The sequence below is a fragment of the Natrix helvetica genome (assembly GCF_964273705.1).
Source record: "Natrix helvetica genome assembly, chromosome: 4".
NCBI lineage: Eukaryota > Metazoa > Chordata > Lepidosauria > Squamata > Natricidae > Natrix > Natrix helvetica.
In genome coordinates this window covers 36,537,706-36,563,507 of record NC_138550.1, presented here as the reverse complement: position 1 = coordinate 36,563,507, position 25,802 = coordinate 36,537,706, and the positions used below count along the sequence as shown (strand labels likewise).

The following is a 25,802-nucleotide window of genomic DNA, read 5'->3' as shown; positions in this document are numbered from 1 at the left end:
TGGGAAGGTAACAGCATTCCATGTGCCTTTGGCGTTTAGTCATGCAGGCCACATGACCACAGAGACATCTTCGGACAGTGCTGGCTCTTTGGCTTTGCAACAGAGATGAGCATCGCCCCTTAGAGTCGGGAACAACTAACAAATATATGCGAGGGCAATTTTTACCTTTAGGTTTCGGGAATAGGCCCCTAGTCTAGTTAGATGTTGTATCATGTTGTAAAATATCTCTGTGTTAGAAGCCCTATGTTTTTGCATTCCTATTACTTTGCACAAGTAGAGAATTCTGATTTTATATCATTTACATATACCATTTACATTATTAACACTACATAAAGAATCTTTACAATTCATATGCCCTCTACTGGGAATTAAACTTATAAATGCTGGTTTTCAACAGTATCGAAAAGTGATAAAATCTGAATGATCTGTACAATCAATATCCTTTTAAGGTTCTTACATAACAAATTCTACATGACTTCTGCACGTGACTTCTGCAGAATAGGACTTTCTATTTTTATGCAGTACATAATAAATAGCACTATTGATATGCACTATATATAGTTATCTAAATTATGCAGAACTAGGAGTTCAATTCCTAAAAAGTTCAGCCCATAAAATAACATCTGACTAGACTCAGGGGAAAAAATCCCATATGGTGTCTCCTGCTTGTCAGGGTAACTGAAAATACTCATAAGATATACACGGAATATGTCCTATCCAGTATGGTGTAGCAGGCTAGAAATTGGAAGACTGTGAGTTCTAGTTCTGCCTTAGTCATAAAGTCAACTGGGTGGCCTTGGGCCCATCACCTTCTCTCAGCCTAGGAAGGAGACAATGTCAAAGCACTTCTGAGAAACCTTGCCAAGAAAGCCACAAGAACTTATCCAGGAAGTCTCCAAGCAGATGTGATCGAACAGAAAAAAAAATAGCCAGGATTATACACCGTATAATTAGGCAAGTGAATATTTTGACCATATCACCCTTTGCATGCCTCTTTCCACCTCCAAACTGTATAAACTTAAATGCTTAGTGGATATAAACAGATCAGGTGGTGTGTATTTGTGTAATGAGGAAGGGTGCAGCCTAAGGAGATCAACACCCAAGGTGTGCATAATTATTAGGCAGCTTCTTTTCCTCGGGCAAAATGGGATAAAAGATATTTAACTGACTCTGAAAAGTCAAAAATAATTTTTAAAAAAAGTCTTTCAGAGGGATGCAGCACTCTTGAAATTGCTAAGATATTGGAGCATGATCACAGAACCATCAAACATTTTGTTACAAATAGTCAACAGGGTCGCAAGAAATACATTGAGGAAAGAAGATGCACCTTAACCAGTATCGACTGGTATTGCGAGATATGCTAGTTAGATCTTTTCGGGTTGAAGATGGACTAAAAATCAACTCCCAAACCTACTGTCAGTTTTTAGAAGACACTTTCTTCAAGCAGTGGTGCAGGAAAAAGTCTGCATCTTTCAAGACCATGATTTTTATGCAGGGAATGCTCCATCTCATGCATCGAAGCACTCCATGGCTAGCCAGTAAATGGTTTACAGATGAAAGAATAATGACATGCCCCCCCCCCTTCCTCACCTCACCTAAAACCTACTGAGAACTTGTGGGCCCTTCTTAAAAGGGAGATTTATGGTGAAGGAACAGTGTCTAGGAGGCTGTGGTTGCTGCTGCACAAAAAGCTGATTGTCAACACATCAAGAAACCGACAGACTCCATGAATGGAAGGCTTAATGAAATAAGAGTGGCTATATTGGTCACTGATATTTTTTTTAAACTGTCAGAAATGTTTATTTGTAAATTTTGAGTTGTTTATTATTCTCACTTTAACAGATGAAAATAAATGAGATGGGAAAATTTTCATTTTTCATTTAGTTGCATAATAATGCTGGACACTAATAGTTGCCCAATAATTTTGCACACATAGATATTCTCCTAAGAAAACCATAACCTCAGTTTTAGTTTTTAAAATATTCAGGTCTGAGGTTTATTAACATTTTGGATTGATCGAGAGCATTGTAGTTGTTCAATAATAAAATTAATACAGCTTGCCTAATAATTGTGCACACAGTATACAGCTGCCAACATATCACCTGATGGGCTCAGTCATAGTGGAATAAGTGTACACGCTACAGTCTGCTCCTCTCCTACACACAGAAACACACACACACACATTCTTTTACAATATATTTTAAAGAATACTACCAAATCAAACATTCTATCAAATTGATGAACTATGTCAAAGTTTGTGGAACAAATTTTACACACTAATATTACAAGGTAGGCATTGGTATCTTTTCAGTATACTACATTGAAAATAGACTGTGTCATCTAAATGTACATTATTTTGCTTTTAGCATTTGAAAACATCAAAGCTGACCATATTCTAAAAAATGATTATTTAGAATATATGTAGATATTATTATATTTACACATCATGTTAATACTTTACACATCATCTTCAAAATTTAGGACAGATAGTCAGGATGTTTGCATCATCTTTAATCTCTCACGCTACATAATTTACACAGCAATATAAAATTTTGATATTAGTGTAGTGAATTTGTATTTCTTTCTGTTGTGGTTTTATCGCACTGCATTCACAATGCACTTACTTTCATACAGAGAATAATTTTGACCAACTCTTGGATTCCTCAGAAGTACAATAAAGTAGCCTCTGATATTTTAGAGTCTTTTCATATAACATTGCTTCTGGTGGAGTCTTTTTCTTCTATTGTGCAAGTACACTGCTTCACCAAGATACTTTTAAAATGAATATTCTTCCTAATTGGAAGTTCTTATCGTTTGTCATTTCTTTTTATCTGAATATCAGAATCAGCTAAATTCGCTGCTTCTGTCAAGAGGGGGAGGAGGGGGGGCAAAGTGCCATCCACATCGCTTTATTTTATGTACCCCAAAATACAGCTAAATTTAAACTTGCAGGACTATGCAGATGCCTGTTATGGTAGGGTCTCCTGCTTGAGCAAGGGGTCTCCAACCTTGGCAACTTTAAGACTTGTGGACTTCAACTCCCAGAATTCCTCAGCAAGCTTTGCTTAAGTCTTAAAGTTTTTGCTGACTGAGGAATTCTGGGAGTTGAAGTCCACAAGTCTTAAAGTTGCCACGGTTGGAAACTACTCGACTGGTAGATGACCTACAAGGTCCCTTCCAACTGTTATTATTCTTATCCCATAGGTGCTTTTTCAGGAGGCAACTGGACTTTATGATAACTAACCAGAAAGTCCAGTTACCTCCTGAAAAAGCACCTTTGGGACAACCATGACCTCAGTGACTGAGAATCTCCACAGACAGTTATTATTCTTAACACACTAATCTCATTGTTTCTAATGCTTCTCATATAACGCATGCGGACCTAAGAAAAATCACAACCCACCTCTGGCAACTATATATATATATATATGCAGTCTTTCGGCATCACTTTAAAGTCGTCAAAATTAAACTGTCTTAGAACCAACAGAATTCCTGCGTAAGAAAAAAAAAAACCAGGACGATTTCAAGCGTTCTCTTTTCATTCCCGTCTTCCGCCCACGAGAGAAGACGGGAGGCAAAAATGAACGTCCGAACGTTCAAATAGCAAAATTGAAAGCAGACTGATTTTCTATCCTTCTGATTGGGCGGCCTGCAGTGAGCGAACGCGAGCGAACGCCTATCGGAGTCAAGAATCGGAAAAGTCTTTGCGGGGATTGGAATGGCGCTATATTTGAATTGGGAGTGGGCGGGTTTTTCTTTTTCCTGTCTCAAGTCCCGGCCTTGGTGTATCGGAAACAACCAATCCCCACTCTTCATGGTGGTGGTGGGTCCTGCACGTTCGGGGCAATTGATATGGATAGAGTGAGGCAGTGAGGAGAGGGTGGGGGACTATCTTTAATATATCCCCTAGAAGTAGAAGAAACAACAACAAGCACCATGGATTGGCGCTTCCGGCATAGCCGCCACCGCTTCGCTTCTGCCATGAGCAGCATTGTGAACAAGGTAAGCAACAATGAGGATTGACCGTCGTTTTGAATGTAAAGGATCGGAACTGCGTGGGAAGGTTGGGGGTGTCCTGTTAGGGTCCAAGGGCTTGACGATGGCTACCCTGCGGGTCTTTTGTCCAAACCGATTTCAACTGACAAGTAACAGTGATGTCTTCCCTCCCCTCTCCCTTCGACTACTACTACTAGTAGTAATAGTGGTGGTAGTAGTAGTAGTAGTAGTAGTGGCGGCGGAAGCAGTTGTACTTTATTACTGCATATCGTTCTTCCTGCCTGCACGAAAATGGAACAATAGAAGAACATTCCGGTTTAGAAGTCTGTCTAGGTATTTGAGGCCAATGGGCCAAAACGGAGCAGAAGTAGATGTGCTTTTACTGCGGTTTGTGGAAAATACAGGCATACGCATTTAGTTCCTTGGTATAATTGCTTCATCAAATTCAGCAATATAGAATATTGTTTAGCCGCAAAACATAATACTAAGGCGATGGTCTTTGGAATACACAAAAAAATGGAGTTGATTCCTAGATGGTGACAGAAACCCTGAACGTATGACTTTCTGCATTTGCAGTTTGAAAGTTTTCATGTGATCTATATAACGTGAATATAAGTAACAACAAATCAGGTATAGATTTTCTCTGGTAAAATCCATCTTCAATAGAATTTCTAATCCTATTGGGCTATGCTGTTCTGAAAAAAATGTCTATTTTATCTAATAGATCTACTTAGTAGTTAGAAAACATGCAAAACTGATGTGATATTTTCTTAATTTAGTACAACTTTGCCTTTGAAGATGATGTAGTTGTCTCTATCAAATCATTGATTTATCAGACACAGGATGGTAAGATTATTTTTACCTTATTTTATTACGAATATGTTTATTTTAAAACTACACAAATACAGAAATACAATGAATCTTATTTAAGAATAAAATGAAAAATTAGCAAAGTTTAATGTATTTATTAGTGATTAGTTTTGTAACCCAACAAGACATATCCATCTGCCTGTCTCTGTGTCTATAGGTGTATACATGAGAATGTATATATATATCCACACAAACATACATCTTGAAATTACTAAGAATAGGGCTGCTTTTATTATATAAAAATATCTAGGTAAGAAATTGTCCTCCTGTACATGTTGAAACAGGACAGTCAGAAAATCAAATACATCAACATGAATAGAAAATAAAAATATAATCTTAAAATTGCAGAATCTACGCAAACATACAATAGTTTGTTACACTAAACTGAACAGAGGTGGTGCAATCATCCTAGATATTTTAGTGGCATTGCATACTGTCAACCACAGTACAAGGGTTGGAAGATAGAGGTACAAGGGGCGGTTGTTCCAATGCTTCCTCACTGAGCATATACCGAAGGTGTTCAAGAAACAGGTTAGATCCCTGAGCACTTTGTTATAAACAGCCTCATTGTTTATTTTTTTATTTATTTTGTTCCAACGCATACCTGAAGGCACTGGGAAAGCTCATCTGTCACCTTGGTTGAAGTATCAGTATGCTGATGGTACTCAGGTATACATCTCCACCTCAGACCCATTGGAAAATATGGATGTCTGGACAGTATCAATATATAAAGAGTATCAGAATTTGGGCGAAAACAGAGTCATACAACCCCAAATGGCTGTTAAATACCATATTTAGTTCTTGAAGGGGTTGTTCTTCCTGGAATGCACAGATTCTCATCCTCCTAGTCTTGCGGTTCTTGCTTGAAGAGCAGGTGAATATTGTAACCAGGAGTGCTTCTGCATAGCTCTGACTGATACATTAGCTATGGTTTTTAGTAGAACAGGATAAACACTCATATATGTGCTTAACATATCTCATATTATAGAACATGATTGAAACCTGGTCCAAAATGCAGTAGTATGTCACCTGGGTCCAGCTCAGGGAATCAAGCTAAATTTCATAAATACTTTTTATGGAATTGGATGGTTTTTTTAAATTTGAAATACTTAAATGACAGCTAGAGTTAAATATACATGGAGACATAATCTAGGGCAGTGCTTCTCAATTATTTTCTGTCATGCCCCCCCTAGGAAGAAGAAAACATTTCGCGCGCCCCCCCGCGCGACTGTAAATAGTATCATTTGTCTATAAAATTGTTATAAGTACACCTCTGCATAACATAGCACACCGGTCTTTCCTCGTCTCCCACCGTAGTCACATGCTTTCTTTCCTCTTTCCCTCTTACTTGTCTATCCTTCCTTCCACCCTCCCTTCCTCCTTCCCTTCCTTCCTGCCTCCCTTCCAGTTCCCTCCTTCCTCTTTCCCCCTGCCTGCCTGCCTTCTTTCCTCTTTCTCTATCCTCCTATCCTTCCTTTCTCCCTCCCTCCTTCCCTGCCTCCCTTCCAGTTCCATTCTTCCCTCCTTCCTTCTGCCTCCTTCCTGCCTGCTTGCCTTCTTTCCTCTTTCCCTCTTGCTTGTCTATCCTTACTCCCTCCTCCCTTTCTTCCCTCCCTCCCTGCCAGCAGTTCCTCCAGCATCCCAGCTGGAAGCAGCAGCACAACAGTCGCCGTTACCAGGGGCGAAGGGGTGGCGGTGGCAAGATCGGGCGACCGCCGCCCCTTTGTCCCTTCCCCAACAGCGGCTGTTGCGCTTCCGCTTCCAGACGGAATGCTGGCGGTGGAGCTGCTGGCGGGGAGGCGAGCTACCTGCATAAAGACGCCGCCGAGGGCATGGCAGAATATATCCCGGCTTGAAGTGGCAGCGCTGGGGACTGCTCAGAGACTCATCAGAGCCGCGGGCTGGAGCTGTGCAAAAAGTCTGCTTGGGCTGGGGGGGGTGAGGGAGGGAAGCCTGGGACAGCCATGCTTCCCTCCCTCCCACCCCCGCCCGAGCAAGCTTCTTGCACAGCTCCAGCCCGCGGCTCCAATGAAAATCCACAGTCTGAAGTGCTGCCACTTCCAGGCGGGATATATTATGCCTCGCCCACGCCGCCGCCGTTGCACCCAGATGGAAAGGGAGCCTTCGCGCCCCCCTTTACGGAGCCTCGCGCCCCCCCAGGGGGGCGCGCCCCACTATTTGAGAACCGCTGATCTAGGGTCATGGCTAATGTTGGATCAAGTGCAGATGGTAATAGAAACTGTTCATAACTTTACTACTTTAAATCTGAACTTAACACAGGAACCTGGAATCCTCAATGACATAAATTTTATCTACAGGAAATCTAAATTTCAATTAATAAATCAAAGTTGTTCTTAACCTATCTTGGTGTCAGTCTGAATGCCAATTTACAGGAGGGGAAAAGAAGGAAGGGAAAGAGTGTAGAGAAGAGAAACAAAGAAGATTAAAGGGCTGGAGGCTAAAACATATGAATAATGGTTGCAGGAATTGGATATGTTTAGCAAAAAGAAAAAAAAAGGACTAGGGAAGTCACAAAAATGGTGGATATTTTCCAAAGCACCAAAAGGAAAAACAAGAACTAACGTGGGAATAATCAAGGAGACAAGCAATGTAGTTTTCATTATTGGACACAGCATACAAAAAGTGAATAGAGATGCAAAATACATTCTTCTCATTGATCCTTTATTATAATGCTCTTTCTCCTTGCCTATGATAATAAAAACTAATTTTCAATTTTCTGTCTGGCATGGTCATTCCTTATTTGGAGGAAATGTAGCCCCTAGCCCAGATGAGGCCTCTAATGTATTACTTCGTCCCAACTGAAATTTATATAAGATTATAATCTTAATCAGAAATATGTATTCTAATTAATTTATTTATTCTTTTGCAATTTATAGGACCAAGGGTTTGGGGAGAAGAGTCAGATGATGAAATTTTAAATATGACTTATGAGGTATTAAAATGTATGCCTTTCATTCTTAACCTTGTTATTACTGATATGAAATTTATTTTCTAAATTGTTGGGTCCATATTTAAAAATCCAAAAATGTGTGTTAGATGTGGATGGTGCCTGCAGTTGTTCAGAAGTTAGTCAAGATGGAACTAATCCGTAGGGCTTTTAATCAATACTAACACTTCCTTAAAGTTCAGAGACTAAAGTGAGTTGATAGTTTTATTATTATTATCTGTTTTAGGTATTTGATTATTATTTTGATTCTGAAGTTGAAAAGTGTCAGCAGGGTTGTTTTAAGTATACAGAAAATAAAGATATTTCATTTGATGTTATAGATATCCAATTTAAATTATTGTAATTCAATCTTTATTAAATAGGCATTGCATAGATCAGGCTTTTCATTAGAGGTAACACACTTAGATGGGACCTTGGAGGTCTTCTAGTCCAACCCACTGCTTTGGCAGGAAACATTGTACCATTTCAGACAAATGGTTGTACAATCTTTTCTTTAAAATTTCCAGTGTTGAGTACCCACAACTTCTGGAGGCAAATCGTATTTATTTGTTTTTATATGTATTTGTTTTTGTCAAATTCAAATATTGTTGTAATATCTGACATTCCTTAATCAAATTTAGTAGAATAAATGTTTTTAAATTTTGTTTTTTACTTTTTCTATGTAAGAAGGCAAATAATCTTGTAACTTTCTGAACATTGTCCTAAAAGTTTGATCTATGTTTGAGCATTAGTAGATGACTAAGACTAATATGTGGAATGCGGTGGCTCAGTGGCTAAGACGCAGAGCTTGTCGATCAGAAAGGTCGGCAGTTCAAATCCTTAGTGCCGCGTAATGGAGTGAGCTCCCATTACTTGTCCCAGCTTCTGCCAACCTAGCAGTTCAAAAACATGTAAAAATGCAAGTAGAAAAATAGGAACCACCTTTGGTGGGAAGGTAACAATGTTTCGTGCACCTTTGTCGTTTAGTCATGCTGGCCACATGACCAGGGAGACATCTTTGGACAGCGCTGGCTCTTCGGCTTTGAAATGGAGATGAGCACCGCCCCCTAGAGTTGGGAACGACTAGCACATCTGTGCGAGGGGAACCTTTACCTTTTAAGACTAATATAGATTAATTAAGGTCTGTTTATAGCAGTGGAATTATACTGATAGATAATTTCCCAAACTTAATGTAAGTTTACTATGAGTTACAATCAAGACCAAATATTTATTCATCAATAGACAGATCACTGAACGTCTTCTAAGTTTGGGTGATTGCTCCTAAGTTTTTATTGGTAGAGTTTCTTAGTACAGAGAGATATGTTGAGCTTCTACAAGGTATCCAAAGCCAGTAAATTGAACAATTTGTAAAATTTCAGAGAATCAGGTCTACTTGTTATTTAAATAATAGAATCCTAAAACTTGTTTGAACTTTAATTGACAGAGGAAGAAAGAAAGAAAATTCCTACAAATACCAGTTTGCTGTCAAAGTCAAATTGGAATCTACAGTTCAAACAGAATTTCCAGTTTTGTTTTAGACACAAACTTTTTATTCTAATTGTAATGTTCCCAGTTTAAATATGTAATTGCAACAAACTGATGTTTCAGAAGCAACGATTTAATCATACTTTCTATGCATTTCTTTTTAAGATACCTACCACTGTAAGCAGGTTATAGCAAAAGAAATGTCTTTAGCACAGTAATTCTGAAGTTTGTTTAAATTATATGAAATAAGTAGTTTCAAGATTGTAGATAAACATTTGCCTAGATTGTCTTCCTTTCTTCTCTGGACCCGTAGATGCTGGTAATATAGTTTGTTATTGAACAACAAAGTTTTCAAGCAAATAATTGTCTGTTTATTACTGTTACAAAGGAATTCATTAACTGAAGTCTTTGTTTAAAACCACAGAACAGTATAGAATGCCAAGAAAACACAGGTAAGAAAAAGCTTTGAAATTTCATAGTATCTCTGTCTTACAGTGAGAAAGAATTTAGCCTTTAATTGTAATTGTAAAGAAAAGTTCAATATTTGAATAATAATTGTTTAGCAAATGCAGAACAAAAATTGTGATGAAAAGAAAGAAATAGACCAATGAATTTGAACAACTATGTGCAGAAATTAATACCGTATTTTTCAGACTATAAGACGCACCAAAATTTCGAAGAGGAAAACAGGGAAAAAAATTGTTTTTGCCCTCCCAGGCCCTGGGAACACTCTGCAGGCCTCCCAAACCCTCTGTACCCCCTGTTTTTGCAAAAAAACCAGGTCCGTTTTTAGTGAAAATGGGACACGGAGCAGGGTTTTGGAAGGCCAAAAATGGCTGTATTCGATGTATAAGACACACCAACATTTCCACCCTCTTTTGGGGGGGAGCGAATCTTATGCTCCAAAAAATACAATAATTATTTTTATGCTTATGATACGTATGCCAATAAAGATAAATTAAGAATAGTTATGTGTATATTTTATAGTAGTTACTTTGAAAGTTAATCATTTTATCACAAGATATTGATATTTGCTTTTAATAGTCTTGAGAATTCTTAAGAGTTGGTTAGTGAGAAAAAATCATAAATTGCATGAGAGCTTGAGACCTTTTTTTAAAAAATAGACTTCATTGCCATGTGATCCTCTGATGCTGAACCAGGATTCTTGGTTTATTTAATTGCCCCAAGAATTTACAGAACCATTCAAACTCTGATGTACTCTAGAATTCCTTATCCAAAGATAAAGTATCAGTAAATTAAGTACTGTAATAAAATAACAACCATTGTTCTATATATAGAACATTGTTCTATATATAGCAAAACTGCACTCTGTGTTGTCAATTCTAGGATTTCATTCAGTTACAAAGATAATAATAAAAGGATATAGCAAAATGATGGTAGCTTTTGGTTATATTGGTAAATAAAAGTCAGTGCTTTTGAATTCAGCTCAACTGCTAAATCAGGTTAAATGGACAGTTTATGTATTTAGTCTTTTTAAAAGAGATGTATAGATGTATATGCTGCCCAATCTTTAATACCTGACTCTTTGCCCAGGTGTAATAATTATAATGCAATAATGTCATCCAATGTCCCATTTAAACCATACAGTCAAACTGTTCTACAAAATGTTTGTCGCTTGGGTGAACTGAGTATTTTGAATTTATTGCTAAACATAAGAACAAAGTTCATCAATAAAATAAGTGTCTTGTTTGTATTCATTAATTGGCTTTAAATGCCATTGAAGATGAAATTTTAATTCCAGATGTGGATATCTAATTAAAATTTGTCTTTTTAATTAAGTACAAAAGCAGAATTCTGATTTTGAAGAAGACTCAACAGATGATCAGGTATGATATGCCAGTAGCTTAGAAACAGTAATATGAAACTTTTCTTCAGCCGCAAGTGCATCTTCTCATTCTCCATTTCTACTCTTATGCACCATATTTTTTTAAAAAAAGTTTAAACACTTATTTGTTGATTTCCTCTCCCCCCCCCCTTTCCTCAAACTGATACTTTTATTTTTATTGTGATTTGGATAGCCAATATAGTACACTACGTTATAGGATGATCTTATATTTTTAACTGTACCAATTATTGAGCAAGCCTATTTCTTTTTAATTGTGAATAAAGAATAATATAATATATAAAATATATCAGAAAATAATGCTTATCATTGTTTTATTGAAATATTACAACATTATCTTATATGAGAAGCCACTTGGAAAAATTGTCATCTCATTGTGAGATGTATGTACTCCGTAGCTTTAATTCTTATTTGTTACTTGTCTGGGTTCCAAGTAACACACACCCCGCCCCCCAAAAGAAGACTCTGAGGCTAGAAGTTCCTCAAAGTTCCATTTTATTAGAGATGTCATATTGGCACATCTGGGAAAACCCAAATCTGAAAGCTTCTGGGTTTTCCCCACCTAAAGGAAAGTCAAAGTCCCTTCCCCTACACCCACATTTTCATCAAGTGGTCCAATCACTCCACCGTCCCAACTGGAGATGCCTCCCAGTCACGCCACTCCAGGTGCAGGCTGAATCGTCCTTGACTTCCAGAGAAAAGAATGTTGTTGTGGCTATATATCTCAACCACTCCACGAAATCCCCCTTCCCGGTTTCCCACAGCACTAAATGTGGCAGCCCTGAAGATCCAAAGAAAAAGATGGCCTCCAGGGCTGACATTACCACATTGGCTCTTACTCCCAAGTACCCTTAAAACATGGTATTTCTGGTAAATTGCAAAATGAAATAGCACAAATAACATTACTGGGGGTCTGATAGGCAAAACACCTATGAGGAATCTTCGGAATTATCTTGAATGAACCATAGAAGCGTTTAATTTGTAAGTTAGTATCTTATTGAAGAATTTGCTCAAGGCTATTATGTAAACTCAGTATATTTAGATTTAAGGCCTGAAAAACTAGATCATTTTGTCTATGTTTCTCACTGTGAGATTGTCTTGTATAAAAATGTAAATTAAATCTCAGCCACTCAGAGTTGCCTGAACCACAAGATGGATGGCAAATAAATTGGATGCATAAATAAATATTAAGTCAGCAAATTATAGTTTTGTTTGATTTCTCCTCTCCCCCATCCCATTATATAATTGGCAGCAAAATTATAAATGCATAGTGATTGATGGCAGCTGATACAGTAGTTGTTCTACATGTTTGGAAAATCTAAAAAGAAATTAGAAGCATTTTGGAGCAGAAAATGTTCCAAAGTTTGTAATTGATTTTGTACACTAACTGAAGATAATGCAATGTTTATAATTTTGGGTTTTTAAAAAGACATTTGAGGAAAGTCACTTCACCAACTTACATGAAGAGAGTCAACTCAGTCCAGGTAAGCACAAAACATGTAACCCTGAAAATTACTTTCAGTTTATCTACACACGTTTTACTATTAAAATTGTTTTAAAATGCATTTAACTGATACTTGATCTGCAAAGACAATTCCTATATGTCCCACTGTATTTATATTTAACAATACCAGTGCATCATAAACCTCATCCTGTGAGTTAATGAATTACAGTATTTTAGCCCAAAATGTACCGTATTTTTCAGAGTATAAAACGTACCGGACTATAAGACGCACCAAGGTTTTGAAGAGGCAATTTTTTTTAAAAAAGTGTTTGCACTCTGCAGACCTCCCAAAACCAGCCCTTTTTCTTCCTCCCCCCCCCCTCCCTCAAAAAGGCATGAATAGCCTTTAGGAGGCTTGTAGAGTGCTCCGGGGAGGGGAGGGGGACAAAAACGGGCCTGTTTTCCATCAAAAAAATTGCATGCATAGTCTTTAGGAGGCTTATAGAGTGCTCCTGGGGACCAGAGGGGGCAAAATTGAGCAAGAAACAGCCTGTTTTCTGCTCATTTCTGCCCTCCCCAGCCCCCAGGAGCATTCTGAAAACCTACAGGCTCTGCACGGCCATTTTGGTGAAGAGGCAGGGTTTCAGGAGGCAAAAAATGCTGTATTCAGTGTATAAGACGCACCCAGATTTTCAGCCTCTATTTTGAAGGAAAATGGTGCGTCTTATACTCTGAAAAATACGATAATTTTTATTTTTGTTTCAAGCAACATTTTTGGTATCTTTTTGTACAATTCAATCCTCAGGTTGTAATATCTGGATTGAAGTGTATTTAAGTCTGTAATTAAGAATCATACGACATGCATATGGAATTATAGCCCCTTTTTCCCTTTTAAATCATTCATGTGTTGCTAATTTATTATTATCCATTCTTCATATAACTCAGATAATTGTATTTGTGTCATTATTATTTTTAAACCTTGATTTGGAAGCTTTCTGTATGACATTCACTCATGTCCTCCCACATACTTTTCTCAAAGAATGACAGTACAACCAGGCAATTTAAGTGAAGTCTGTCTTATTCTAGTTGTACAATAACTTGTCAATGAAATGCTTTTAAAGGCCATGGTAATCACAATGCTGGCTATATATCTTTTATACTGGCAGCAATGTAATGTTTGTTTTTTTAATAGCTACCAAAAGAAGAGTAAGTCTTTTCTTTATTTTCCCAAAGAAAGGTGTGTGTGTGTGTGTGTGTTTAAGTGAAAAAAATCCTATATGAAAAATTAAAACTTGGTATTAGTTATGCTGACTAAAATATATTTTTTATTTAATTTTGAATTGCAGATAGCAAAGGGAAGGCTGAGTTGGCGTCTCTTAAATATCAGTTGGCCAATATACATATCAAGGTAATAGTATAGATAAAAATAAAATTTTGCTCACTATATTAGGATATTTGTTTTAGGTATCTTAACACATTGATGTATAGCTAATCTTCATTTAGAAATCACAGTTGGGAGTGGCAACTTGGTCATTAAGCGTAGCAATTGCTAAATGAATCTGCAACTTGCTTACAATCCTACTTCAGTTTTTCTCTGCTGTACAAACCTTCAAAGGTCATAAATGTGAAAATTGACTTAATCCTAAATATAGTGATCTAACAAATTATATTGCACAGAAAATGCATGATAAAAAGTATATATGCATTACGCTTTAATATCTTTGTGGTTCCTTTTTAAGAGGTTATTCTTACTGGGTAATTTCTCCAATAAGATTGTTTACACATGAATTAGGGCATGTTGCATTTTTCACCTTTCATTTTCCATATATTAGAGGTGCTCAAAAGTTGTGACATTCCTTGGGAATTGTAAAAATAGTTTGGTTACTTTAATATAATTTAGATGTGCTTGGTAAGTAATTACATAAATATTATACGTTTTTAACATTTTGTTGGTTTCATTGCATGGCATGTAATCTTAATCGTTATTATCTGACAGTACCTGGTTCTTTGGTAGTGTACTGCCATAGGAAAAAATAATATATGAAATAATGGTTAATAATTGTCAACTAAAACATTTATTCTAGTTAATCTTGGTATAACATTAATGAATCCTGTTGAATCCAGGTGAAAATTGGTTATTAACTCATTAGTAAATTCAGAAGGAATAGTCCGTATCTAACTACCTTGTTCATATAAACCGCAGGCTTTCATTTTGCTCTATGTGCTATTTTTGTTGAAAGGAGAACTTCCCACTTGAATGCCCTTCTGGAACACCTGCGAAGAATAAATGCAAAGTAGAAATGGACATTCTATTGAAAGATTATGCCAATTCTGTTCCAGCAATGTTTACGGTAGTGTAGTTTTTAATTCATTTTACTGAATTTTTTTCCCCATTATAATTGCATAGTCCCTATTTTTCGATCCATGGTCTTCTTTCTGTCCATAGAATTTCAGCATATTATAAAACCTTTATATATTTTCTATACAGTAAGAGCTGAGGTGGCACAGTGGTTAAAATGCAGTATTACAGGTTAACTCACTGCCAGGAGCTCGATTCTGACCAGCTCGAGGTTGACTCAGCCTTCCATCCTTCCAAGGTTGGTAAAATGAGGACCCAGATTGTTGGGAGAAATATGCTGACTCTGTAAACTACTTAGAGAGGGCTGTAAAGCATTATGAAGCGGTATATAAATGTAAGTGCTATTAAAGGGACACAATCTGCACAGTCATTCCTATCAGATATGTAGATTAGGATTGAAATTAGGTTTAGGTTTATTTGGATTTATATGCCGCCCTTCTCCAAAAGGACTCAGGGCGGCGTACAACATTAAAAATACACATCACAAAAGTTAAAAAAAAGATTAAACCCATTTCCAAAAAGACCAAACCGATTTTTTTTTTTAAAGAAACAATACATTTAAAATGAATTAAAATTAACATTAACAGGCCAGGCCAGCTTGCTGGAAAAGCCAACTTTTTAGGGCGCGTCGGAAGGACCAGAGGTCAGGGATTATGCAGAGCTCCGGGGGCAGCTCATTCCAGAGGGAAGGCACTCCCACAGAGAAGGCAATTGTAAATGGTTAAAATATATTCCTGTTTCCGTAAGAAATTAAATTAACTGGAATACTTAAAGCAACACAAAAATATTCCTACTCAATCCAATCCACCAGAATTCTTTTACCATAATGGACAACCAGATGCAACGTCACAAAAAGGACATAGGTATAATAGCATCTTCTTATTGCCTCTGAGGAAATAAGTTTACGACTCTTTTCCGGTTCATTTATTTTACAATTCCATATTTATATTTTTTAAAAAATATGGTATGTATATAGTATTCCATGTGTTATCACACTATACAATTGTTTACCTAATGATTCTTGGTTGGTTTTTTTTATTATTATTAACTACATTCTTTATATACCTTGGTTTAGGTTACAAAACCAAGAAACATTGGTCAGTTGTCTCCTTTGTGGCAAAGAAGGAAATTGGAAAACAAATCCTTAATCGGTGAGCTTTGCAACAGCTTCAAGATGCTTCACAGTACTGAAAATAGGAAAATTTCTCTTTTTTCTTTTTAAATTTCTTAGGAAATTGTCCTTACTTTTAGGAATTTTTTTTCTTTTTTTAAAAAATAAAGGACAATATCAGATGTCTCAGAGGTTTTTCGCGTTCTTTGTGTTCAAAGCTTATGCTTTCTAATTGATTAGCCAAGAACTATTAATTTGGTTCATTAAAAAATTCTTGGAATGATACTTGTTAGATATGCTACCTAGGTAAGATTATTTTTAAAGCACTGACTGATCTCATGTGCTATATGACAATTCTGGGACATTTATTTAGAAAAGAAAGCTCAAATGTAATTGTGCGATCTGGATCCAATAAGGAGTGCAGGAGTCTATTTTTTTTATCTTTGTAAATACAAATTCCCACTACAGAAACTGCCGTACACCCCATTTTCCCTTCACTTATTTCAGTCTTCTTCCGCTCATCTGTCTATACCAGGGGTGTCCAAACGGCTGGCTGGGGAATTCTGGGAGTTGAAGTCCACAAGTCTTAAAGTTCCCAAGTTTGGACACCCCTGGTCTATACTATCTGAATAGAAGGAAATGAACAGTCAGGCAAGCGCTGAGATAAAGTTGTTCTAGATGCCTTGCTTTATACTTCATAATTCTTTCTTGTGTTGAGTTAATGTTTTAGTCCATCTAGTTTAATCTTTCTTTATTGAAAGTAGTGAAGATATCCAGGGTCTCAGCTGGAAATCTTTCCTTAGAATTCTTAAAATGGGAATGCCATGAATTAAACTTGGAATCTTCCTCAGTGGAACCTACTTCTATTAATTTAATACTACTACAGAGAGCGGCACTTAAATGGATTATATAATCGGATTGGAAAATTTAGAGGGCACACGTGCTCATTCATGCATTCAATCAGTATCCATATCCTGCCTTTTTTACCTAGCTGGGTTGCAGTCCCACTAATATTTTATTTTGTATTCGTCTTTGAATAACTGGCCTTTAGAATTTACTTTAAGACATAACATTATTGTTAGCTGCAGACAATTGTTATAGTGATAGCCCTCAAGATAATTTAAAATGATTGTGCTAAGAGGTACCTATTAATAAATCTGTAATTAACAGCACACTCAAAAATTTCTCTGGACAGATACAGTAAATAGGGTTACATGTTTTCAAACAATTATACTACTTTATCTCATAGGAATATTTTCTAGTCCTCCATCATAAAGTAATTTGCTCTATTCTCTCTGTAGAATGATATGATTATATTTCACAGTTTGACATCCTGTGCCATATTTGAGTTCAGTTTAGATATATAAGTCTACATTTTCATATCCCCGTATGACTATGTAATTTATAAAATAGTTTTAGAGATGTCACAGTTTAAGTTAATTTACTTCTGAGATTAAGAATCATTTTTAACGGATCTTTGCTTTCTGAATATCATCAGATAGTTACATAATTAATATACTTATCTAAAGCAAAAAGAATCAGTAAAACAGCCTGATTTAAGGAACATGAATTTATGATGCATTCTTATGTTTCAACATCATTTAAGACAGTTTAGATCTGTGTTTTCATTAAGCATGTATTAGCCCAGTAATGGTGAACTTTTTTTGGCTCGCGTGCCACTAATTTTGAAGAGTTTTTACTGTTGTGTTTTATAATTATACAACAATGTTATTTTATATTTTGTAGTTTCATTTATTATAAAGTGATACAGGACCATGCTTGATTACCACAGTATACAAGTGTAATAAATAAATAAATAACTAGCAGTATAATGAATTAAGAATTAAGGTATACTATGAATTATTTTAACGAGTCAAGCTATAGAGTGGCATTGTAACAGATCATAGACATTTTAGAAAATATTAAATATTTCATTAAGTAATCTAAACAATTTGATACTAAGTGCTGCTTTTTTGTATCTTCATTTTATTGGATCTAAATAGGGCGTGATACACTCCAGAGGAAGCACCTGTCACCTGTATCACTGACATCTCCAGAACCGTCCATTTCTGATGCTTCACATTCAGTGAATGGGACAATTGTGCCTAAAAACCAATCCTTTGTTAATAATGGAACTGGCCATAGTAGCTTTTTAGAAATGTATGAATCTGCAGATGAAAACTGTTCATGGAATAATGTCACAATGGCAGACTTGTATCCAGGAATGGTAAAAACTTTTACTAGACTATTGGATAAATCTTTTTCCAATTCATTAATCAAGCAATACAAATATGGATACTGTCATTCTAAAAAAGCAAAATTTAATACTAACACAGAGAAAATGAGAAAGTCCAGAGTACTAAAAGTGACACCTAGCTTCATTACCAAAAATGCTGAAAGAAAGAAATTATCTATGGGAAGTAATGGTGACAATAGTCCTTTTTACAATTCAAAGCGTCAGCTGCAATGTTCTGAAAAAAGTATTTACAGAATAGAACCTACTGAATCTCAGAACTCAAACAGAATGGTAGTAGACTGTTCTGGTATTATAGAAGATTATTCATACAGGCAAAGAACTGGAAAAAGTGTTACAGAGGAAACTGTTTGTCCTAGAACTCTTTGTGCAAATGAAACATTTTTGGTCAAAAATACAACTTGTTTCCCTTTATCTTCAGACAGCGTAAAAAAGAATCAAAGTTTTGGAGACACATTTTGCACTGTAGATTTAAACACATTTAATACAAAAGCAGAAAGTGAAACTGACGAACTGAGTACGATGGCATTCAAAACTACCTCAAGTTTAAGTTTGTCCTTGAATGGCAGTACAAACTCCATTTTACAAAGAAGCAAGTCTCCAGTGAAAATCTCTAATGGACTCAAAAATCATGAAATTAAAACTTTCAGTGCCACTGTTTCACTTCCACGAAGTCATTCTTTTTCATCCTTTCATGTTAACCAAAGTCCCATTTCTTATAAACAGAAATATGAAGATGCATTTGAAAAAATATATAAGGAATTATGTTCTCCAAAGTTGCAGAAGACATTTAAGTTTTCAAATATATACTCAAGCCCTAGAAACTCTGCAGACATACACACTTCTGGTTTAGATAATCTGTCTTCAAATTTCCATAAAAAAACAAAGAGTACAATTGAAGATATGTACCAGAAATTATGTTCTGAAGGCTTTCCCAAATTTCCAACATTTCTAAGAGCAGCAAACTTAAAAAAATACGAAGGAGTGCAAATATCTGAAACTGTAAATGCCCTTGTTAATTCTCCAATAAGAACTCTGCCTGCTGTTGCCAGAATTAAAAGAGCGGCTCATTTTTGCAATGAAGATTCTCACTATTCACCTTTAAAAAGGTTAAAAAATAAATCTGATCATTCCTTCAGAATATATCAGAAATTACCTTGCTGGGAAAATATAAATGATACAACTTTCACATTCCATTCACCTGTTAAAAACACTTCGGCATCAAATTCGGTAAGTGAAATGTGATCTTCTACAATGCCTTCAAACCTAAAATTCTTTTTAAAGTACGAAATCCTTTAAAAGTGTTTTATTTATGGACAACATTTCTAAAATACATGAACTTACCTTTCAGGGCAAGGTCCTACATGTACCTAGATATAAATCTCATTGAGTTTAGCACAACTATTTTTAACTAATCTCTTGGATTAAGAGTCTTACTAGTTGTTATGGCACTGCGTGGTTCTCGTTACTGCTGTTCTTTTCTAATACGTGAAATTAGATTATGGAAGAATATTAATATTTGGATGCTAGTATTTTTATTTTATTTTAAAACTTTGCATCCAAGCTACAGATGTAACATGGTATGACAGATGAAGTAATGTTTGATTCAAATCTTCTGCAAAAATAGCTTGATACTTGGAAACTAAAGTGATGCAGTATGGAAAAAAAGTATGGTAGAAGCTTGTTGCTAAATAACATTTTACTCTGAGACATCAGCAGTCGAGGTTGATGATGTTAGTTAAAAATCTTAAACTTTTTAATTTTCAGAATTATGGGGGTTCCGCTTCTTCAGGTCGTAGCTTTCTGGCCACTTCAATTGCTGATATGGAAGGTTGGTTTAAAAGATTAAATGCAGACTATATAGCAATGTATTGTTATTTGGTCAAATTAGGCAATTAATTGTTTATTCCAAAAAAACATTCAAATATTAGATCAACTAGATCTTTAATCCTTTATGCTCTATAAAAATAGTATAGGCAACAAATATAGAGTCAACAGATGCTGTCAGAATAGCACAAACTCATAATTTCAGGATGGTTTTAATGACATACCAACATTGTTTCTTTTGTCTGAACCCATTTCCTAATATTACTAATTCCTAATATACTGAATTCGGGATCTTTTTTTCTAATATTAGCTCATTGGGTTGATGTTTCTGACTCTATTTTTAACTTCTTTGTGTGTCCATTGACTGACAAATCAGTCTGCATTTGCTTTTGTTTTTCCCACTTTCAATAATATGAATATTAATATATACAATTTTTGAGTTTTGAATTACCATGTTATAGTTGGAAAAGGCTGTCAGAAAGTAAATGCAACAGTATGTATATTACATAATCTGGAAAATATGAATTAGGATTAATTTGTTTAAAATAAGAATGAAACTAATACTTTTTTTACTATTTTTCCCATTTCTGAATTGCCTGTCAAAGCACATTTGAATTTGGTTTATAAGAAATTTACAATAAGAATAATATTTATTCAATCTTCTAAATCAGCGATGGTGAACCTTTTTTGGCTCACGTGCCATAAACGGGGGAACCGCAGGGAGGGTCGTGTGCGGGTGTGCCACACCCATAATGCAATGTGCGACACCCCCCAGCGTGCATGAGCGCATGACAGGCACCCCCCCCCATTTTTTGCATGCTTGTTTCGCCCTCCCCAGGCTCCAGAGGCTTTATAGGAACCTGGAGACTGTGAAAATAGCCTCCCCCACCCCACCCCCGGAGGCCCACCAGAGGCTTCAGGAGCTTCCCTGAAGCCTCCGGAGCGCAAAAAAACAGCCCTTCAAGAATGGACCTATAAGGCCGTTTTTAGTCCTCCGGAGCCTTCAGGGACCTTTAAGAGGCTTCCCTGAAGGCTCCGGAGGAGGAAAAACAACCCTACGAGCAAACCGGAAGTCACTTCCGGTTTGTCCATTGGGTTGTTTTTCGTCCTCTGGAGCCTTCAGAGAAGCCTCTGGAAGACCCCTGAAGGCTCCGGAGGTCTTAAACCGGCCCTACGAGCAAACTAGAAGTCCGTTCCTGAACTTTCAGTTTGCCCCTAGGGTTGGTTTTTTGCGCTCCGGAGGCTTCAGGAGAGCTCCTCAAGCCCCCGGGTGGCGGGGGAGGCTGTTTTCACCTTCCCCATGCTCCTATAAAGCCTCTAGAGCCTGGGGAATGCAAAAAATGGCTTTTAAAAAGGCTGAACTCAGCCGGCCAGCACTCACGCCTCGCGTGCCCTGACAAATGCTTACGCGTGCCACCTGTGGCACGCGTGCCATTAGTTTGCCATCCCGATTCTAAACTATTTTACTTTTCATATGTTTGTCCTCATGATTTTTTTCTTTTTGAAATAATTTGTAACCAAAATATTTAAACAGAACTTTTTAATCCATATCTAATTTGTTCAAAGAATCCGGGATTACAGATATGAATGAAAATATTCCCAGGACTTTGCGCAGACATGAATTTTCAAGAGAGTCTCCCAATTATATACCAAAGTAAGCAATATTTGAATTCCTTTTCAGTATTTCATTTATTTATCTATCAAATGTATATTGCTGTCTGTCCCATCTAAAGTGATAACAATTCCTTATATTTCTTTGTGAATGGGTAGAAACGAGGAGACCAAATGCTCAGGTATCTCGATTAGCTACAATTAAGGCAAGATCACTAATCTTTCTATTGCCATGAATCACATTGAAAAAAGTCCTAGTGAGCAGGAGAAATATCCATATAAAATTGGTAGAGTTGAGTGTTTTTCTTGTTTTTAAACTATAAGAGCTTTATTGTACAATTGCATTATCATTTTGTATCTACCTCACAACACTGGAAAAGTGGATTCATTTAAAGGGTCCCAAAACACTCAAAGGAGTTGCATGTGGTTTTGAGGCTAAAGGTTGCTCACGGGTAATCATGTTTTGTGAGATTACAGAACAGTTTCTTGCACTAAGACATATGATATAACACAGAAGATCATCTGTGTCCTCGTCTATATAGTACATTCCTTTCTACATAATACTCTCATGGCAGGAAGCTCAGGTGAGGGGGAATTGTCATGAATGATCACAGATAAATAAAAAGGAGGTCCAGTCAAAGCAACATTATTTATCTCTGTGTGTTGCTCTATGTCACTGGATTTATTTAATCACTGTCCACTGAGATGATTAATTATTCATTTAGCAATATATTGAGATGATTAGTATTGCTATATCGCCTAAGGGAAAATGATGGGCATACCATAGTGAGAAGTGAAAAAACAGACATTAATGGCCAGAGATTATCTATTTTAGAACCAAATAAAGAGAAGTGAATAGATGAAAGAACACCATATTTTAGCTTACTGCGAAACAGTCATTTCTTTGTGTAAAATAATAGATATCATTTGAAACAATATGTTTTCCTAAAATGGTCAAATCATTTTCTCAGTTATAGTTCTCCCAATTGATTGACAGTCATTCCGAAGAGGTTAAGCAATAGTTTTTCCTGTTTATACAAGATGGTATCTTCTGCAGGAAAAGCATATGCTTTGCTATGGAGCTGTGCTCTTCCCCAGTATATTTTCAATGTGGGGAAGAAACAGATATGCATGGGAAAAGGCTAATTCAGGGATTTATGTAACTTTAGTTGGAATAAACTAATTCATAAAAAGGGAAAGAAAACAATGTTATATCAAGTATTGTTGAACTGGTTAGACTAGAAAACAGGTGGACTTGCCTAAAGATAATCAACATCATTTATATTAAGTTAATGTTCAGTTAGATGTCCAGGTTTGTTGTTATTTTTTTTTAAACTTGCATATGTTGATGTACAAAACTTCATAACATAAAATTCTTTAATATTCGCAGTAATGTACTTGTGTGCATATCTCCCCAATAAACACTTTCATATAAAAATTTGAATCACATAAGAATGATGGATACTAGCAGGTATCATATGTTCAGTGTTAAGGTAGAACTCATATTGGTTGACCACTATATTTCACTAACAGAAATCATTGATGAGTTTCTTGTATATTATGCATTGTTGACACCACAAGTGACAGTTTTGTTGGTATCACAAATGACAATTACTAAAATCATAAAATTATTTTGCTATGTTGTACATGTTAAACTCTTTTGGAGTTAAAATTATCTTCTGAAATACAGCATCAAGATCAGTAGCATAATATGCTTTGATGGGCTTTATACTTCATTATAAGTGATGCGGTGGCCAGTGGCTAAGATTGTTGATCAGAAAGGTCGGCAGTTTGGCGGTTTGAATCCTTAGCGCCATGTAAAGGAGTGAGCTCTTATTGCTTGTCCCAGCTTCTGCCAATTTAATAGTTCAAAAGCATGTAAAAATGCAAGTAGAAAAATAAGAACCATCTTTGGTGGGAAGGTAACAGCATTCCGTGTGCCTTCGGCATTTAGTCATGCCGGCCACATGACCACAGAGATGTCTTTCGACAGCGCTGGCTCTTCGGCTTTGAAACAGAGATAAGCACAGCTCCCTAGAGTCGGCAACGACTAGAACATGTGTGAGGGGAACCTTTATTTTTTGATACTTCATGTGTATATGTCACGTATGAATTTCTTTGAAATGCATCAGAGTCGTTAGTTTATTGTTTGCATATAGGGGTACAGAGGTGGGTGGGGAGTCAGTTAAAAGATAAGGTCAATATATCTGTGCTGGGAGCTCTTGCTGCTTTTTTTCCTGGTATGTGTATCAGTCTGATCAAGTTTTGTTTCTTTGCTAGAGTTTCCAGAAAGCTGAGCTATAATGATGGGAGAATCAGAAGAAGAAAACTCATACAGAATGATTATGAGGAAACATTTCTGGAAAAATTTGGAGAAGAAAATGATGTTTTTTAACAAAATATATTTTATTCCAGTAATTTCTAGACAGAATACAGATTCAGTGGAATATTCCTGAACAAAGTGGGAAAATATTTTTTACCAGTTCTTTAACTCATCAGCTCTAACACAGGGCAGTAGACTTAAAAGACTTAAGTGAGAGATAAAAACTACTGATATAGTTCAGCATTATGGAGATAATGGAGACTATATTTCTAAAATTCAACAGTTCAGCTAATTGTTTTTTTTCTTCTTCTTGGTGGTTTATTTAGCTTAAGTGCCTATAAGAAACATCTTTTGTGGTCCTTGATTTGTTTGATCTGCACCACTAGAAAGAGGTTATAATAACCAAGATATAAATATGTTTTTATAAAGTGCTTTTAACTTACTATTCAATAAGCTCATGCTTTAGGAAAAATCTATTTCATTGGTAAAGAGTATATTTGAAAATATCATTTTTTAAAATTTTATTTTAAATATACCTATTATTTGACACATATACCTTCGTCTAATAAACATTTTAAGATGTTTGTATTATGGCTGAGTTCGTTATAACCCTGCTACTGGTATATGAAAGACTGTTAATTTCACCTAGGATAAATCTTTCCTTATTTGCTTATCAATTTTCTAGGCTACACAAGACAGAGCATAGAAGTTTTTTTGGGGGGAGGAAACTGTAAATTAAAAATACAATACAATAGATAATGTTATCTGGGAGGTGGGGGGGACACAGCAAAAAAATTGTTGCCCAACATTGGGTGTTCACGGTCATCAGAAATGGGACCAACAAAAAAGGCTCAATTCTATAAGGCTAGCTTGTGATGGAAAGTTATTTCAGTCTTATATTTTTGCTTGAACTGGCCAGGTGAAATGGGGAATCTATATACCAGGACAGAGTACATCTAAGGCTGATGATGTTACCTAGTTAGGGTAATGAAACATTTGCAAAAAACAAAACAAAAAAACAAGCAAGCTCAGAGAGCATTAGGAGCGCTCATTTCAACTCTGAGCTACAAATATTCTCCTCTATTGATAAGTTTTATTAAATAATTATTAGAGGAAGCATTACATAATACATATTTTGGAACTGATTGTTTATTTTCATGTCAAATTAGATAAAATGTCATATTTAAATATTTACTTCCTGGAACTATACCAACTATCGTATATAAATTTTCCCTTAAATTTGTTCACTATGAACAAAAAGCAACCATTACTAGTAATCCAAAAAAGTATAAGTCAGATTTACCGACTAATTTCAAGAAAATAAAATGTGCTTAATTCAAACTTCATTGCTGTATTATGAGATTTCCAATGCATTCATGTAGTTTTTATTACAAGACAATGTTTTGGACTAAATTGAACAGGTATGTCTGGGGAGCAATTAAGAATATTACTTCTTATAGAATACACTATAAAACAGTGGTGTGAAAGTCAATAGCAATCACTTAAATACAATGAAAAATGTCAAATTCTTCCTTGGAGATTTATTTTTATACCTCATTTACTACTTTCTTTACAGACCATTTAATTCAGATGCTCAAGACATTACATAGTCATTGAGTAATTGGGATTGACTCTTAACAGTTCTTAACTAGCAGGAAACTAAATACATGCCGACATTACATTTGCTAGCTGTACAACTGTTAATTAGACG

General features: G+C 36.0%; 1 protein-coding gene across 1 annotated transcript; it reads left to right on the top strand.

Annotated features, from left to right (window-relative positions):
• Window positions 1-3,725: 3,725 nt before the first annotated feature.
• On the top strand, window positions 3,726-25,437 carry HJURP (Holliday junction recognition protein). The gene is made up of 13 exons (XM_081950219.1): window positions 3,726-4,002; window positions 4,776-4,842; window positions 7,764-7,819; window positions 9,723-9,750; window positions 11,099-11,145; window positions 12,592-12,646; window positions 13,953-14,014; window positions 14,847-14,957; window positions 16,041-16,116; window positions 18,080-19,560; window positions 20,098-20,161; window positions 21,724-21,811; window positions 24,049-25,437. The coding sequence occupies exons 1-13, from the start codon at window positions 3,937-3,939 to the stop codon at window positions 24,161-24,163; spliced, it is 2,316 nt and encodes a 771-aa protein (XP_081806345.1). The 5' UTR covers window positions 3,726-3,936; the 3' UTR covers window positions 24,164-25,437.
• Window positions 25,438-25,802: the final 365 nt, after the last annotated feature.

Coding starts and splice junctions, on each gene's coding strand:
- HJURP (XM_081950219.1), top strand. CDS start 3,937: ATGGATTGGCGCTTCCGGCATAGCCGCCACCGCTTCGCTTCTGCCATG. Junction 14,958..16,040: donor CTGTTCCAGCAATGTTTACG/GTAGTGTAGTTT, acceptor ACCTTGGTTTAG/GTTACAAAACCAAGAAACAT. Junction 19,561..20,097: donor ACACTTCGGCATCAAATTCG/GTAAGTGAAATG, acceptor TTTAATTTTCAG/AATTATGGGGGTTCCGCTTC.